This window comes from Rhyacophila brunnea, unplaced genomic scaffold (genome assembly GCF_057557595.1).
Source record: "Rhyacophila brunnea isolate RB1 unplaced genomic scaffold, BYU_Rbru_1.0 scaffold_4, whole genome shotgun sequence".
Lineage (NCBI taxonomy): Eukaryota > Metazoa > Arthropoda > Insecta > Trichoptera > Rhyacophilidae > Rhyacophila > Rhyacophila brunnea.
This window is the reverse complement of record NW_028233068.1, coordinates 53540005-53555193: the sequence shown is the minus strand read 5'-3', so window position 1 is coordinate 53555193 and position 15189 is coordinate 53540005. Positions and strand designations below refer to the sequence as shown.

Genomic DNA, 15189 nt, shown 5'->3' with positions numbered 1-15189 from the left:
TAGAATATCTATATACATAATAACCTGACATATTTACAGAGGAAACAAAGTAAAGGCAAATAATAGCATTAATTTGTTAACCAGTTAACCAAATTGGTTTACACTTAACATTCATAAAATACATCTTGCTGCAACATAATATAATATAGAAAATAAATAGGTAATAAAATACTGCTTATAAATTTTTGGTTACATTATGTGTACTTATACACTTTAAACACCTAGGTATAATAAATTATTACGTAGGTATCGAATGTTTGTTGTTATACCTATACGTATGAATTTTCTTTCGGGCAATTTTATGAACATGGTAATAATAATAGTATCAATGACAATGTACATAATATTATATGCACTCGCGACAAGTAGAATAAAAAATCGAATGAGACTCTTCATGAAACAGTTTGTTGTTTTATATCAGGCCAATAACTAAATCGATTTCAATCAGATGTTAAAACATATTTGTACCTAAGTGCCTATGTTGCGCTGTGCACGAACGTCATTTTAAATAATACGTGCACAATATACTTACATGCATCAACACAATAAACTTTTTTCCAGGAGGATTAATATAATTTTGTTAATTTGGCCTCCAAAATAATAATTACATTATTATAATAATGTGGCAACATTACAAAACAAATGATATCACAATAATAATATTATAGGTAGGTGATTTAAATATAAAAATAGCAAATACTTAGGAGAGTCCACCAAAAAAATTAATCATCAAACAAGATTGAACAAAATAAAAAGGGCGGAAATGTGCCAATTATTATTTTTCCTCCTTAAGCAGACAATGAAGGCCTTCAAATGTGGAGGTCATTTTAACAAAATTTTAACGAGGAATGGTTGTTAGGCACTCGGCCGACCCATTTGCTCCTTGTTGACACATTGAAAAGAACGCGTAATTATTTTCAGATACGGGTTTCAAACCCGTGTCCACGTCTTCAAATGCACTACTCCACCGCATACTCCGACAAACACTTTACCTGAGGAAGTAGGTACTTTCAACATAAACAAACTCGTACGTACAAGTATTTACATTCAACATCCACACGTACCTCCCTCTACAAGGCATAGAAACAGTACCAGTGTTTTTTTTCAGTGATTTGATTTTGACAATAATTAATGTTTCATTTTAGTGTGATATATAATTAAAATAACATCAACTTGTTTGCTGACTTTCCATATGCTCCACCTGCGCCGACAATGTCAGATAACTTAATCTTAATCCAATTAGAATCTAATACGAAACCTAAATTTAAGCGGGAAAACGAAAAAGTTTAAATGTTTTAGGCACAGAAAAGTAGTTTCCTGGTTTAAGGTAACGTAAACATGGTCTGGGTAAAAAAACTCAATTTTCAGTTTGATAGATTTTCTAATTGATTGAAAAATACTTGGTTTTTAGTTAAATGTTTAGCGTGTTGTTATTATTATTGAAATGTATGCGAATATTTTTGAGCGCACTGTCACAGACTGGTGTAAATAGACTTATAAACAATATTCTGTGTAGGTACATATATACCTAAGCAACAGAATATTGATAACATTCACTTAGGTGAACAATAAGTCCAATAGAGTTAAAACAATTCGGAATAATAAATTATTCAAAATACTACGAGGAAAGGTTGAATTTGATTCGCAAATCATTTGTGTTTGATTGCGCGGTTTCTATTTTGCATTTAAACAAATTAAATTATATTTTGGCAACAAATGACGGTAGCAGGGATAATTTTGAACGCCAGAAGAAAGTGTTCCTTGTAACCGCGCCAAGAGCGAGGTTAATATATAAATATAAACGAAAAATATAAATACACAACAGTCAACACGCAAGATTGTTTTCCTAGCGACTCACCTATCATTGGTCGGGACGGTCTTCGATTTTAGTTCGTAGTACATGAAGTCTTGGCTCTGCTGGTTGGCTGTCGCGTATGACATCTCTCCCAGGACACTCTGATCGAGGATTTTAAAGTCATCCGCGCACAGCGAGGCCAGATCGAACCCGAGATCTATCCCAGACTCGTCCATTGCCGCGCGACCACGGGAAAATTTTGTGGAAACTCACGCACAAAAGTCAAACTATCTACGAAGTATGGCAGACCAAAGTGTTGCCATATCAAAACACATGATAACTTTTTTTCCCGCCATAACATTGACGTCCAAAATATCAATTAGAAATTTCTTAATCATCTAGTCTATTTAAAGATATAATAGCATTTATTATTATTTTTAAAATAATTCTTCTTCTAAATAAATGTATTTAAGTGTTTACATTGAGTATTTCCGTGAGAGTACGTGAGGAAATTTGAATAGTAAAATATTCATATAGAAACACCAAACGCATCTTTCTCTTTCTCCATCGTGCTTTTGTTTCGACGTTTGTCAGCGTTTTCTTGTATTTCATAAATAACCACATTTAAATATGGCTAAAGCACATCCACCAGAGTTGAAGAAGTAAGTCATCAATATTAAGCATTGTGTTTTATGCAGAGAGACTAAATTTTGATTGCTTTCTTATGAAACCTATTTCCAAACATGTTACCGGCTATCCGCTAGTTCGATCATAAGCATCTTTATTTTTAAAAATATATAAGAAAATATTGTTATTTTGTGGTATTCACCCACTATTTTACCTAATCATTTTAATATGCTACTATATTTGTGTATTTTATGCGTGGCTTGAGTCTCTGCGTTCTCTCACGCTTCTGTTTGACATCAAACATAACCTCTGTTTCACTTATTCAGGTTCATGGACAAAAAATTGTCTCTAAAACTAAACGGGGGTCGAGCTGTGAATGGAATTCTTCGGGGATTCGATCCTTTCATGAACCTTGTCCTAGACGAGACTATAGAAGAGTGCAAAGACGGCCAGAGAAACATTATTGGAATGGTGGTATGTTATTCTGACGTTTTTGTTGCCTTTTTTTATTTTTTTAATGTATTCTTTGTTCAAAGGCAGATGTTTATTGAATATAAAGCGATGGATAACTAATATATATTTACGATAATTAAAGCATTAACTAGCCGGGCTTATATCTAGATGTAACTGAGAATTCTCGAAAAACTTCCTCGTGAAACGTTGAACCAAAGGTTTGTTCCTGCAAGTGTTATGGATGCTGATGTTGGACGCACATGCTAATTACATATTTCTCCTATGAAATATGTTCTTATAACTCAAATGCAAACCATACCAAAAAGGTACAAAACAATTTAAAATTTTCTAATGCTCAGAGACCTGAACTGCTTTTATATGATTAACATTGCTGTATAAATCCGCATTCATTTTATTCACGTAAGACTTCAAGAAGTTAGCTGAAAACAATGTATTTTTCATACATAATTTTGAAAACACTTCTGAAAAAATATAAATATAAATAGAAATACCAATAGAAAAAAGTAAGACACCCCACCCCGCAGGAATTGAACCTACATCTCTCGAGTATCGCGTCCATACATATATAACTATTATGCTAAAGGAGTCATAATTTTACTAAGTAACCATATATTATGACAACCTGCTTATGGTGAAAATTTGAACGCTATTTGACATTCAAATTTCTATGAAAAAATAAAACCTTAGAAATAGGTATATTACAAGTATATACTTGTATATCGGTTAAGAATATCACCATGATTACAAGAGATGGCACTATATTGTGTACAATATATTAATTTATTTTAACAACCGACCAGGGCTAGTGTAGTAAGTGTAAAGTACAATGTACACTCATTTTCTATGGCCTACCTTACATGCATGGATTTGTAGAGCGCGTAAATGCGCTTGTGGCATACATCCAGTTAGGAGAAAACCGTCCTATAGAAAGATGGAACCTAAATGCATGAAAACGACAACAAAAAAAGACCACTGCAAAAGTAGCAGTTTTATAGAGAAATCTCAAAAGGCTCCGTCTGGTAGAAAATTTAACATCTTTGGTTCTAACCGATTGTCAGTTAGAGCTACTAACTTCTACCAGAACCAACAGCACGCAGTATAGTGGCTTTGGTCACCAGTCTGGTCCACTATAATATAGTTAGACTAAATTATAGTAGTATAGGTATAATGTTTGGTACTCGGACAGGAATTCTTAATACTTAGCAACTTCATTATTAGGTATAACCAATGAGGATGGCAATATGAAAATATCTGCTTAACTATGTCCACACTCACGTGTATTTTGTGCGCTAGTATTTTTTGCTTGGCGGAACACGTACGACATTTTCTAGAAACTTGAAGAACCCCTACCCTACCTGGCCGGCAAATATTAAGGTCCCTGTTGGAAAATTATAACAATACATCTAAAGCAATAAGCAGTGACATATCGAGGCAAAGTGCCGCTTAACTGCCCTTTGTTCAAATAGATCAAAATGCTGTCTCTATAAGATTTTTGTCTTACAGTAAAGTGTATTAGCACCGCAGTAAAAAAATTTGATGAGATAGTTATTTTAACATGCCTTTTGTTTGCTCATAGTATAGTAATAGATCATTTTTGTGCGTATTGTCATGCACATTTTAGATAGTTTAACAGAAATAAAATGAACCGTGCATAGTTCGCAGTGTACCATCATTACCGGCAACTAGAATCATGAATTTATACTTCAAACTTAAAAATACCTTACTCATATTACGAATTAGATTTTAAATTGTGGCTTTTGCAAATTCTTGCAGAGCCCCAAAGTTCCACAAAACCTGGTTGGGTTGGCCCTAGACGAATGTGTCGCGAGCATGCGTGATGTTGCATTTGGGCTTGTTTCAATTCAAGGTCACCATTTTTAGTGATACCTAGTGCACATGCTTTCACTACAGTGGATTTCTGTTATTCTGTGCAACTCCATGTCAGTGTTGCCAACCGAATGATGCTGTGTAAATGGATAATAATGAATTATAATATAACAATTTTATGCCAAATAAGCCAAAAATACAGTAATGTCCACACTTTTGTGTTTTAATCAGCACAGAAAAAAAATGTCGAATCACATCTACATTTGTTGAAAATAATTTGGGGCACAGGTGTAGACAATTAAATTTAAGACATGCCGTGGGTCTCGCGCTCGAATCCGAAGGACTGGAAAATTCACATGTTGTTCAAGGTCAAGTGGCTAACATCCATTTTTTGTAAAAACAAAAATCTGTTAATACAATCTTCATTATGGAGGCAAATAATTATGATCCCCTTAGGATCGAACATGGTGATGTAATTAAACCTGATTTCACCATAATCAGACTAAAAGGACATGGTTGTGTTGTCATACTCTGTATCTAAAATCAAAGACAGAAGCCTGGGCATGGTATAGATATGTACATGGGATACAAGCATTGGGATTTTTAATTCAATAGATGGCCACTTTGACATCACAGCCATGATCTTTTGATATATCTATAGTCACTGTGCAATGTTACTTTTACACATTTGAAACGACAATGAAAAACAGTGTTTCGGATTTAATTTGCTGACTCCCATCCATCTCTGACGGCATATAACCATACTGGATGAGGAAAAGAAACTAATTGAATAACATCGAAATGTGTTTTATCTTTTCAGGTTATACGAGGCAACAGTATCATCATGCTAGAATCTTTGGATCGGATACAATAACCAAAATAATTAGTTTTAAGGTATTTTAAGTATTGCAAGTTGTGTAGACCAAACTACATTTCAATAAATTCATATTTAAACACATATCTGTTGTTTTATTAACGCGAAATGTAATTTTTTATTAATACTGTATTATGTAATTAGTTTATCTAGTGAAAAAACACTGCAAAGGGAAGATAGACGTGTGCATATTCATTGTTCATTGACTATACCTATTTTATTCAAACATAAAATTGTGGGCGGGATTTTAGATAAACACAAATCTTGGCATATTACAAATGACTTTAATTGAGCCATAATTTTCCATACAATTTTTTCATTTATATTTTACATCACTTAAACTAAAAAAAAATGATCTTCAATATAATAATCATCTCCATTCATATATTATTATAATTATTGTTATTATTAATCATTATAATAGAAATCATTCCTTATACGTTAAGACACATAAGATATTTTTTAAAACATAAAAAAATTATTATTACACTGAGATAAAAGTTCCAAACACTATACAACACTAACATACGTGGCTTCGTTTTTCTCCTTAAAATCTTAACTTAGGACATCTCATATTTTTGTATATAACTAACTTAAATATACATATATATATACTGTACATTAGCTAGATTACCTCTTGTATAGGCTTTTGAAATATTTTTGAATAACACTTACGTGTCCAATTGAAATCTTGTACTTTCTTATTACATTTTTATATATCAATTTCGAAATTAAATTTAATTAATAAAGGAATTCACACTTGAAAACATTATACGTAATAATAACAAAAATACATTACATAAAATTTCCCAAACCATTCAAATAAATGTATTAATTTCTTTAAAACAACATGAAAAATTCTTTTACCAAAAATAATATTCTTTGTACCATTCGAGTGAGATTACTATTACTAGTGTTGAATGAATTAAATAACTTTTATAAAATTGTGCAAATATTATGCATAAACAGAAATGCATTATATTATTGCTATCACCAAAATTATTATTATTAAAAAACGATTGTAATTAATTACAGATTACAGGATACTACATGTAATGTTTTCAAGTGAGAACATGTTTAATTTACATAGTATATAATAGCCAAACATTTTGCAAAAATATTTCCTGTGGAGAAGAATAATAATTATCGTGATTTCCTGTCAGTACAGGGGGAAAATATAATAAACCTATTCAAGTATATTAAAACTAATAATGATCAATCAGTTCAAATATACTTTTGTGAACTGCGCATTACGATATTAACTAATATTCGAGATTCACTCCCATCATTCCAAACGATAATCTCTAAAAAATCTTAAGTCAGTTAATTTCTGAAACAAAAAGAAACCAAATTTGATGCCTAGCTACATTGAACGTGATAGAAACTTTTATAATATGAAATAAATCAAGATAACTGTTTTTTTATGTAAGTTATAATAATACGATAATTTCATCATAATAAACGTCTGCTCAGTGGTAACACATTTACTGTTTTGATTATTTTTTCTTCGATGTAATGAATAAGGTTATCCACACCAGATACAATATGGAAAACTATACTGACCAAGCATAACTATTTTATCTGAATGAATATGTACTTTTGTGTACGTAATAGAGTTTTGTATTTAGGCCTTTGACTCATTCAAATAAAATTCACATGCGTGACTAATGATAAGTTATTATTTTGCATTCAGAAATAATTTAAACATGTCTCATAGTTACATTAAATCAATAAATATATTGAATCCGTTAACAACTATAATATTATTTAAAACATGTTTAGAAACTTGACTGCAGTAGCGAAGAATAATATGCATTGTACAAATACACCAATCATAAAATAAACAACATCATTCGCTGCGATTTTATTTTTATAAATGTTTTATATAAAAGATACAATGAAATGATGTCTCGATTGTATTTTATATAGTCATAATTACATTATCGGTTATCCAACCAAATGACTCGATATTCATTCGGAAACAATTATAAATTATAGATATTAATGTATTGAATAATAATTACCCTAATCGGAAATAATTACAATAAATTCATTGGCTTTTCAATAAATAAAACTTATATATTATGTTATAACATTCAATGTTATTATTAATTGAACAAAATTATTTCGAATTACATTTCTAGGCCTTTATTTTTTTGATGAAGATAAATAATTTGTAACATCACGCATAAAGTTGTCACTGGTTTTTATGTAATAAAAATCTTTTTTTTTTAAATACCAAAACGTTTGTCGAAGATTATCAAATTAAGCATTTGGAAATAAATTTAACTTAGTCGCGTGGACCTGGAAGAGAAAATTATCCTTCAGCCGGTGAAATAGCTATCTTACGACGTGCAAAATAATCGTAAAATAAACAAACCGTGTCCCATCTTATTTTGCCAATTAATAACTAATATTTTTGACTAGATTACGAGTTCTTTTTAATTACTCTAAATTTAAATTGATTAATCATCTTCCGATCAAATAATATTAAAGTCATACAATTTTAATGATCACTATAGGATATATCTGAAAACATTGGAAAACGAGTTTTCATATGTGACCGAATGTCATTATTTCCTACAGAATAATCTTTTAATTAGACTACCAAAATTTGTTTAAATTTATTATCTCCGAATGTCTTGTCTGCTTGTTGAAATATGTATTAGGCCAGCAAAACAACTTAATTTTTAATTGTATGGCAGTGTATAAATGACCACCACCATTGACACATATTCATACATATTTTTGTGACTGCGGACCAGTGAATAGAATTCTTCTAAAACGATAACATTTCGAAGACATTCTATCCCCATCATATGTTGGCAAAATACCCTATACCACCAATAGATGAATAAGTGTGAAATATAATATGCTGTGTGAAATCAATTTAATGTAGTTTAAATACATACAATTATCAATAATTAATTTAACCATGAACACAATATTAACATCTTACTATCTATTATTATTATTCATAACAAAATAATATTAGCAATAGTAAAATGTCTAAAAACTAAAGCACAACTCTCGAATACAAAGTTAAATTCATATAAAATATTAATACATACAACTTAAAACAGATAAAAATGCCCCAAAAATTCAAGTGACTAAACCGCCTTAATGGTGTTGCCTCCATAGATGCATTAACTTATTAGCCAGAAATAAGAAAAAAAACTACTTGTTATGCCTGCTGTGATTGATACAAAAGTTGTGAGACAGTATCACATTATAAAATCACAGTTTAGTTATGGTAATCATAACTAAGGCCACCATATCAAAATCATAAAAGTTATATGATAAACAGCAACCGCTTCATTAAGCCATGATGTCAAACTTCTTGAAGGCGGGGAAAGAAGAACATAACTAAGATTACGTGACTGAAAACTGTTCTATGTCACTCGATATTAGCTGATTTTTTACACTTCCAAGGCATTTCGGAACAGTTACCAAACAATAGGTTTGATTAAATTAAACTGTAAATCATACGTCAATTTTTAAGACTGGTATGGGTGTTACCTATATCAGTATTAAGGAGTAAACTGACGAAATCAAATACTACTTCATAATATAGATAATAATAATAATAAATGTATCCGTTAATAATAAAAATAGTTAAATGTAAATATGTAGTATTATATCTTATATGCACCAGTTTAGAGCAGTCATTTAGTAATATAATTAAGTAAAAGAGAAAAAATATTACGGTACAATTTGCAAACATAATTATTACCTAGATTTAACAAAACTGTTTTCTTTACTAGCAAATGTGGCAACACTCAAATATGCACAATGAAAGTTGTAAACAAGATTTTTGGAAAAAATGAAATTGTCTATGATAACTTAAAAATGTTTAATAAACAGCCATCTCTATCTATTAGGGAACTGTTTTTGAAATTTTATAATAACCTCATTTTGTTAACGATGCTGCCACATTTGATTAGTTACATTTAACAAGTGTAAATAAACACGTAATATTATGTAACAACTACAATATTAAATTCAATGCCATATTAAGTATCATTTATCGTTGTTACATATTCCAAGATAATGAGATTTTACAAGTTCATTTAAACGGCCATTATTATTGCCATGCTGCCATCCATTTACAATACCATAATTTTTTCCTTGCAGCAATTACTCATCAACGTTTAAAAGAAAGGCTTTTACTACATTACTACGAAGAATTCTGTCCTTTATTTTTACCAATATGCATAATTAAAAATTGATTACATAACAAGCAACTAATGCCAAAAAATAATAGAGATCTGCTTGCGGGTTCCTTTTTATATATACCAGAGGGAGGTATAAGTATATTGTAGATCAAGCAATAATCTCTTGATAATTGCTTTAAACTTTCATATCTGTGCATCAGTGTCTAACTCACAACTCTTTCAGAGAAACATGGATCTACATTTATGATTTTCTAAATTGTATTTTCAATATGAAGCATAGTCCAGATCTACACATACATCTTCCCGCAAACAAATTATTACTATTTGTAAAGAATAAAAAAATTTCCCACAAAGATGTCAGTCAACACTAAGAAAAACTAGAAACAATTTGAATGTTTCTCGAAGGTTTTTATACATTTGTTTGCGGGTAGATGTAAGTATTTTCCAAGCAGTTCTCATTTTATTTATGTTATTTTATATTCTTATAGCAGTTCTAACTAATTCCTGTCTTTCAATCATACAATTTAAATTGTTGCCTAAATTCCTTCTATAATCCAGTTCTTGTATTTTTCAACTGATAGGTTATGTTATATGGCAATAACAGGCTTGCTATTGCAACCATATTTGTCGTGTCGACATGTCAACAAGTGTCGAATTTTTAGTATTTCGCCAGCCATTGCAAGTTGAATTCTAACTATATTGGCAGCCTGTAAAATGTGTTACATATGGTGCACAATTTTTCTAATTGTCTAATCAAATTTTGTATGGAAAACAATACAATAGAGTGGGGTAAAGGAATTCAGTGGCCACATTTAATACATTGCATGCAACAATGTTAAATGAAAAAAAAAATGTATAAATTCTCTAGTCTCATTATTTATTAGGCATTATTGTTTCATTCCACATCGATCAAATAATTAATAATAGCAGTGCTTTTAAGAAAGTTCTACAAAACATTGTTTATGCTATCAATGAAATGAAATATACAGTATTTTTTACCAACAAATAGAGTGGTTGAAAACACAATAGGTAATACGATAATGTATAGAATATAATAGGTATGATACAATTAAAGTTAATATAATATTGCAGTTTAGTCATTTCATATTAGGAACCAAAATTTCTTTTAACCTTTCCAAATGGCAATCTCATCGCGTTGGGAAAACTTGGAGATGTTTTAATTAATATTCTACATCCAGATTGAGATTGATTAAATGAAAACTATCCATCAAAATCCAAGAAAGAGAACCGATTGATCGTCACATGTATTTGGAAACAACAATGCATGCGATATTAAATTACCAAAGAAAAGATTAATGTACACATAAATTTGAGCAATCTTTTTTTATTATACAAATATGTAAATGATTCAGATGATAGTAATCGACACGGTGAACAAAATAAATAAATAATTACCACACATTGTTAGTCACGTTATCTAAATTTAGGAAAGCATATTACTCGACATGAAAAAAATTGTGATCTCGAAGAAAAGGGTGACAAAACAAAAACATGTCTCCAGACATTTAAAAAAATACAGAAACGTCATTGCATAATAATTATTTTTCTCCAGATATTTTAAAACGACAGAAAAATATTACTGATTCTACCTTTTCCTCCTGAAGTACGCAAACATAACTTAATTTCACATTTCCACTTATCTCCCTTTTCCTTGACACCACAGGAATAACAGTTTAACTTTAATGCAAAATAAATTTATTTTATTACAGTAACATTCGTGATAAAAGAAAGTTTTGTCTTTAAATGTGGAAAGATGATTTCATCATTATTTAATTATTAAAACTTCCAATAAGTTATAAATTCATTACAAAAAAATAAATCAAAAACAATTCATAGTACCATAAGAACAACCTCTCATAGAAAAAAAAAACAAACATGATTTATAAAATGCCAGGATACAAAATTGATTCTGCAATAAGGGATATTTATTAGGTGTGTACACCGAGAGCAAAAATTTATTAGCCTTGCTTCAATTTTTATAGTTATCACATTGTGTTTATATTAGTAAAATGATAGCACGCCATCGGATAGCTCTTTATACCAGTACTAATACAGACACAAGACCAGTAAACTTTTGCACCGGTGCACCTACTAGATCGACAGTGAACTTGTGATATATAATATATTTATGAATTATGTGAATAAGGAACGAACGATATTAATTAGTACTATAATATTAGTTTTTGTCTGCCATCGCCTGACTCTTTCGATTTATTTTGTTATATTTACAACATTTCATATCCCCTAATTTATTCCCCAAACACGCACACGCACACAATAATTAAGTTACCATGATTTTTACAACTAAACAATGATTTTTTTTACATATAATAATATGTATAAAGTTATAATTATTATTCTTCTGATAAAATGTATGTAATAATAGCCTAACTTCGATGACTTGTGTTTCATGAATACATTTTTGTTTAATCTTTATACAACAGACAGCTTCCATTTTTACATTTTTCTTAATAATCGTCAAGTCTTTTCTAATGTCGATTTTAACTTATTCTACTTCTTTACCATATATGCATCATCCGTAGTATCCGTTTTTTCGCATGCTCACCAACAGAACATTTCAAAAGGGAAAAAAAACAAAACATTCAACACACTCCCGAGGAAGAAAATTTTAACTCAGCGTGTTGCCGCAACAAAATTTTTCTCAACAACGATCATTAAAAATGTACACTTACTCATTAGTCTTTTGCTTGCAAATATTCAAAACTCGCATTCTTATCAGTAGTTAATATCTGTCATTTACATTGTCCTACAAACATTATAGTGAAAAACATTAAAATGGACACAAGACTCGAAAGGTGTACATAAATATAAATTCATAAACGAATATATATTTATAATATACGTAATTATTTTCCTAATAGATTTTTATGCAAAAATTTCTCCTCTTTTTTTAATAATAATTATCATTATGTATTTTTTAAATATTTTAAAACTCCTGAAGTTTCAAAACGCTCTAGAAAATATAGATTCCCCAGTACGAGATTTAATTTTTTTAATATAGACAAGTACATTTTAATATACATTTATTTAGTCTATGTTGTATTTGTTTTATGCGAAAATTTTGAAAACTATCTTAGTATAAATATCGCCAAGTTATTACGTATTTCGTTCAGGACTTTCAAATTTTCGTTACGAGTCCTCATTTTATATTAAAATGAAAAATGCTAAACTTTTATATGTAAAAAATTATGATAGAAAATACCATGAATCGGCTGATACATAATAAAAACGAAAAGCGATCAAACATCGCAGATTAACATTTACTATTTTGCAAAACTGTTCACCTCCGCTTTATAATTGATTGATTAATGATACAATGAAAACATATTTTACAAAATGTCGAAAATAGGGTAACCCTAACAACTAGCATCGATTTTCGAGATCATAAAAATTAATTTTAATTATATTTTGAGCTTCCAATAATAGAATTTAATCCTAGTCAGAATGGAGCGGTAAAGTATAACTAAAATTTTTAGCCAATTTAAAAGAGTAAAAATGCAATTAAAGTGAGATTTACGTTACATGTCAGATTTATATTATCTTCATTGATGGCGGCTTAAAAAAATTTGTAATGTAGAACGGTTCATCGAATATGTAACATTCAATTAAAAATTTCACACAGCGGCGGTAGATATTATGCCGTGGGTATCACTTGTGCATCGTTATTCATAAGCTGATCAATGGCAATATTCTAGCAGTCATGTTTACCATTCACACATGCGCATGCACTTACAAAATGTATGTCCATTATTTACTATGGCAATATTGTTGCCTATTTTCGTGTTAAAAGTAAACACAATTGCTAAAATAAAACTGTAAACATTGTAATCATCTATAAAGTTTGCAATATTAGTTTTAGCCGTGCAAAATAACTAATTAATATGGCACCCACGATACCTGAACAAATGTGTTAATTTGAATGAAATTCAATGATTTATTTTAGATTTATAATTTTGACTGAAACAAGTAATATTGAATTCATAAATAAAGAATAAAAAAATGTGTGCAAATAAATGTAAATATAAATAAATATTTAGAGTCAAATATTCTGAAAAATTACTGGCAAGATTACATTATTGATTGAAAAAACTAAATATGTAACTAATAATTATATGTGAAAAATTATAAACGAAAAGCTTATGAAAATATGTGGGATTCTTATATTATTTTATTATAACTTTTCAAATGACTATTTCAAGTAGTACTCGTTCGCCAGCAGACCTCAAAACAATTATTCTTAAGTCACAAGATTTCATGAAAAAGAAAACTAATATGACGGCTAGATAGATAATTAACAAGAACCACTATCTATCGTAATAAGTTTAGCAAATAATCATCTTTATGTATATGTAAATATATATTTATACACACACACAAATATACTTAATATACCTATAAAAACGTACCCTGTTATATTGATTAAAATCAAATTGTTAGATTTATATTTTTGTTTTCAGAGTTCTTCACTTAAAGAAGCAGTCCAGATTTACAAAATGCTTGTTATATGAAAGCGTTGAGACAATCAATAATAATTCATTAATAACAATCAATAATAAAATTAGTCCACTATTTAAGAATACTATAAATATGTATTGTGATAATATTATCAAAAGAAAAATACATCGTAATGATTACAGTCACGTGGATTTAGATCTTTGAATGGTTTTTAATAAGGCTATATGAATTATATCACTGTGATTTAACTTGAAATATATTTCGCATAAACAATTCTAAAACATGTTTCGATTTCAAAGATTGACAGTCTTTTATCATTTACCAAATATGTTTATAAGATTATTCAAACAATATTTTTTATCACGCATCATTCTAATGAACCCATTAATTTTATTCATTTCTCAAAGTTCTACTGCTAATCAAAAATAGCCCTGTTACTAACAGAATATATAGGTAAAAATAATTGCATACAACGTGACTGTAATCCTCTGATACATAATGGGATTACGTGCTAAAGAACGCTGCATTAAAATCAAAAGCTATTATTAATTACTTAAACGTGTCTTTTAAGGGAAAATTGTTATTTAAGACAGGCAGTGCGTACTTGATAAAAAAAAATTGATACTGAGCACACCATTAAATGAATATATTATGTGTTGTCAAATTTATTTATTGCAGTAAAATTCATATTCATTCACTTTACCTTAATGGTGATGTCTCGTCAACTGTTGGATATTTTATTTTCAATGAAATCAAATCGCTCAGTATCAATATTCAGTTCAAGTCGCTACCCCTGAATTAACAAACTAATAAATTTCACTTACCGAAGGAATATATCTAAAGTTACGTAGTAATTTATTAAGTTTCACCTATCTTTTATTAATAATCCGAGAATTATAATTTTGTACATTTGTTTTGAG

The 15189-nt window shown here is 29.5% G+C and overlaps 2 protein-coding genes across 2 annotated transcripts in view; one reads left to right on the top strand and one right to left on the bottom strand.

Moving 5' to 3' along the window:
- Mitf (transcription factor Mitf) overlaps positions 1–2158 on the bottom strand; it is a 208073-nt gene extending 205915 nt beyond the window's left edge. The window contains exon 1 of the mRNA XM_085954530.1: positions 1859–2158. Within this exon, the coding sequence (XP_085810656.1) occupies positions 1859–2031 (173 nt within the window). The 5' untranslated portion in view covers positions 2032–2158. The remainder of the gene's footprint in view (positions 1–1858) is intronic.
- A 151-nt stretch (positions 2159–2309) lies between these two features.
- On the top strand, positions 2310–5681 carry SNRPG (small nuclear ribonucleoprotein G). The gene is made up of 3 exons (XM_085954533.1): positions 2310–2457; positions 2749–2896; positions 5544–5681. The coding sequence occupies exons 1-3, from the start codon at positions 2426–2428 to the stop codon at positions 5595–5597; spliced, it is 234 nt and encodes a 77-aa protein (XP_085810659.1). The 5' UTR covers positions 2310–2425; the 3' UTR covers positions 5598–5681.
- Positions 5682–15189: the final 9508 nt, after the last annotated feature.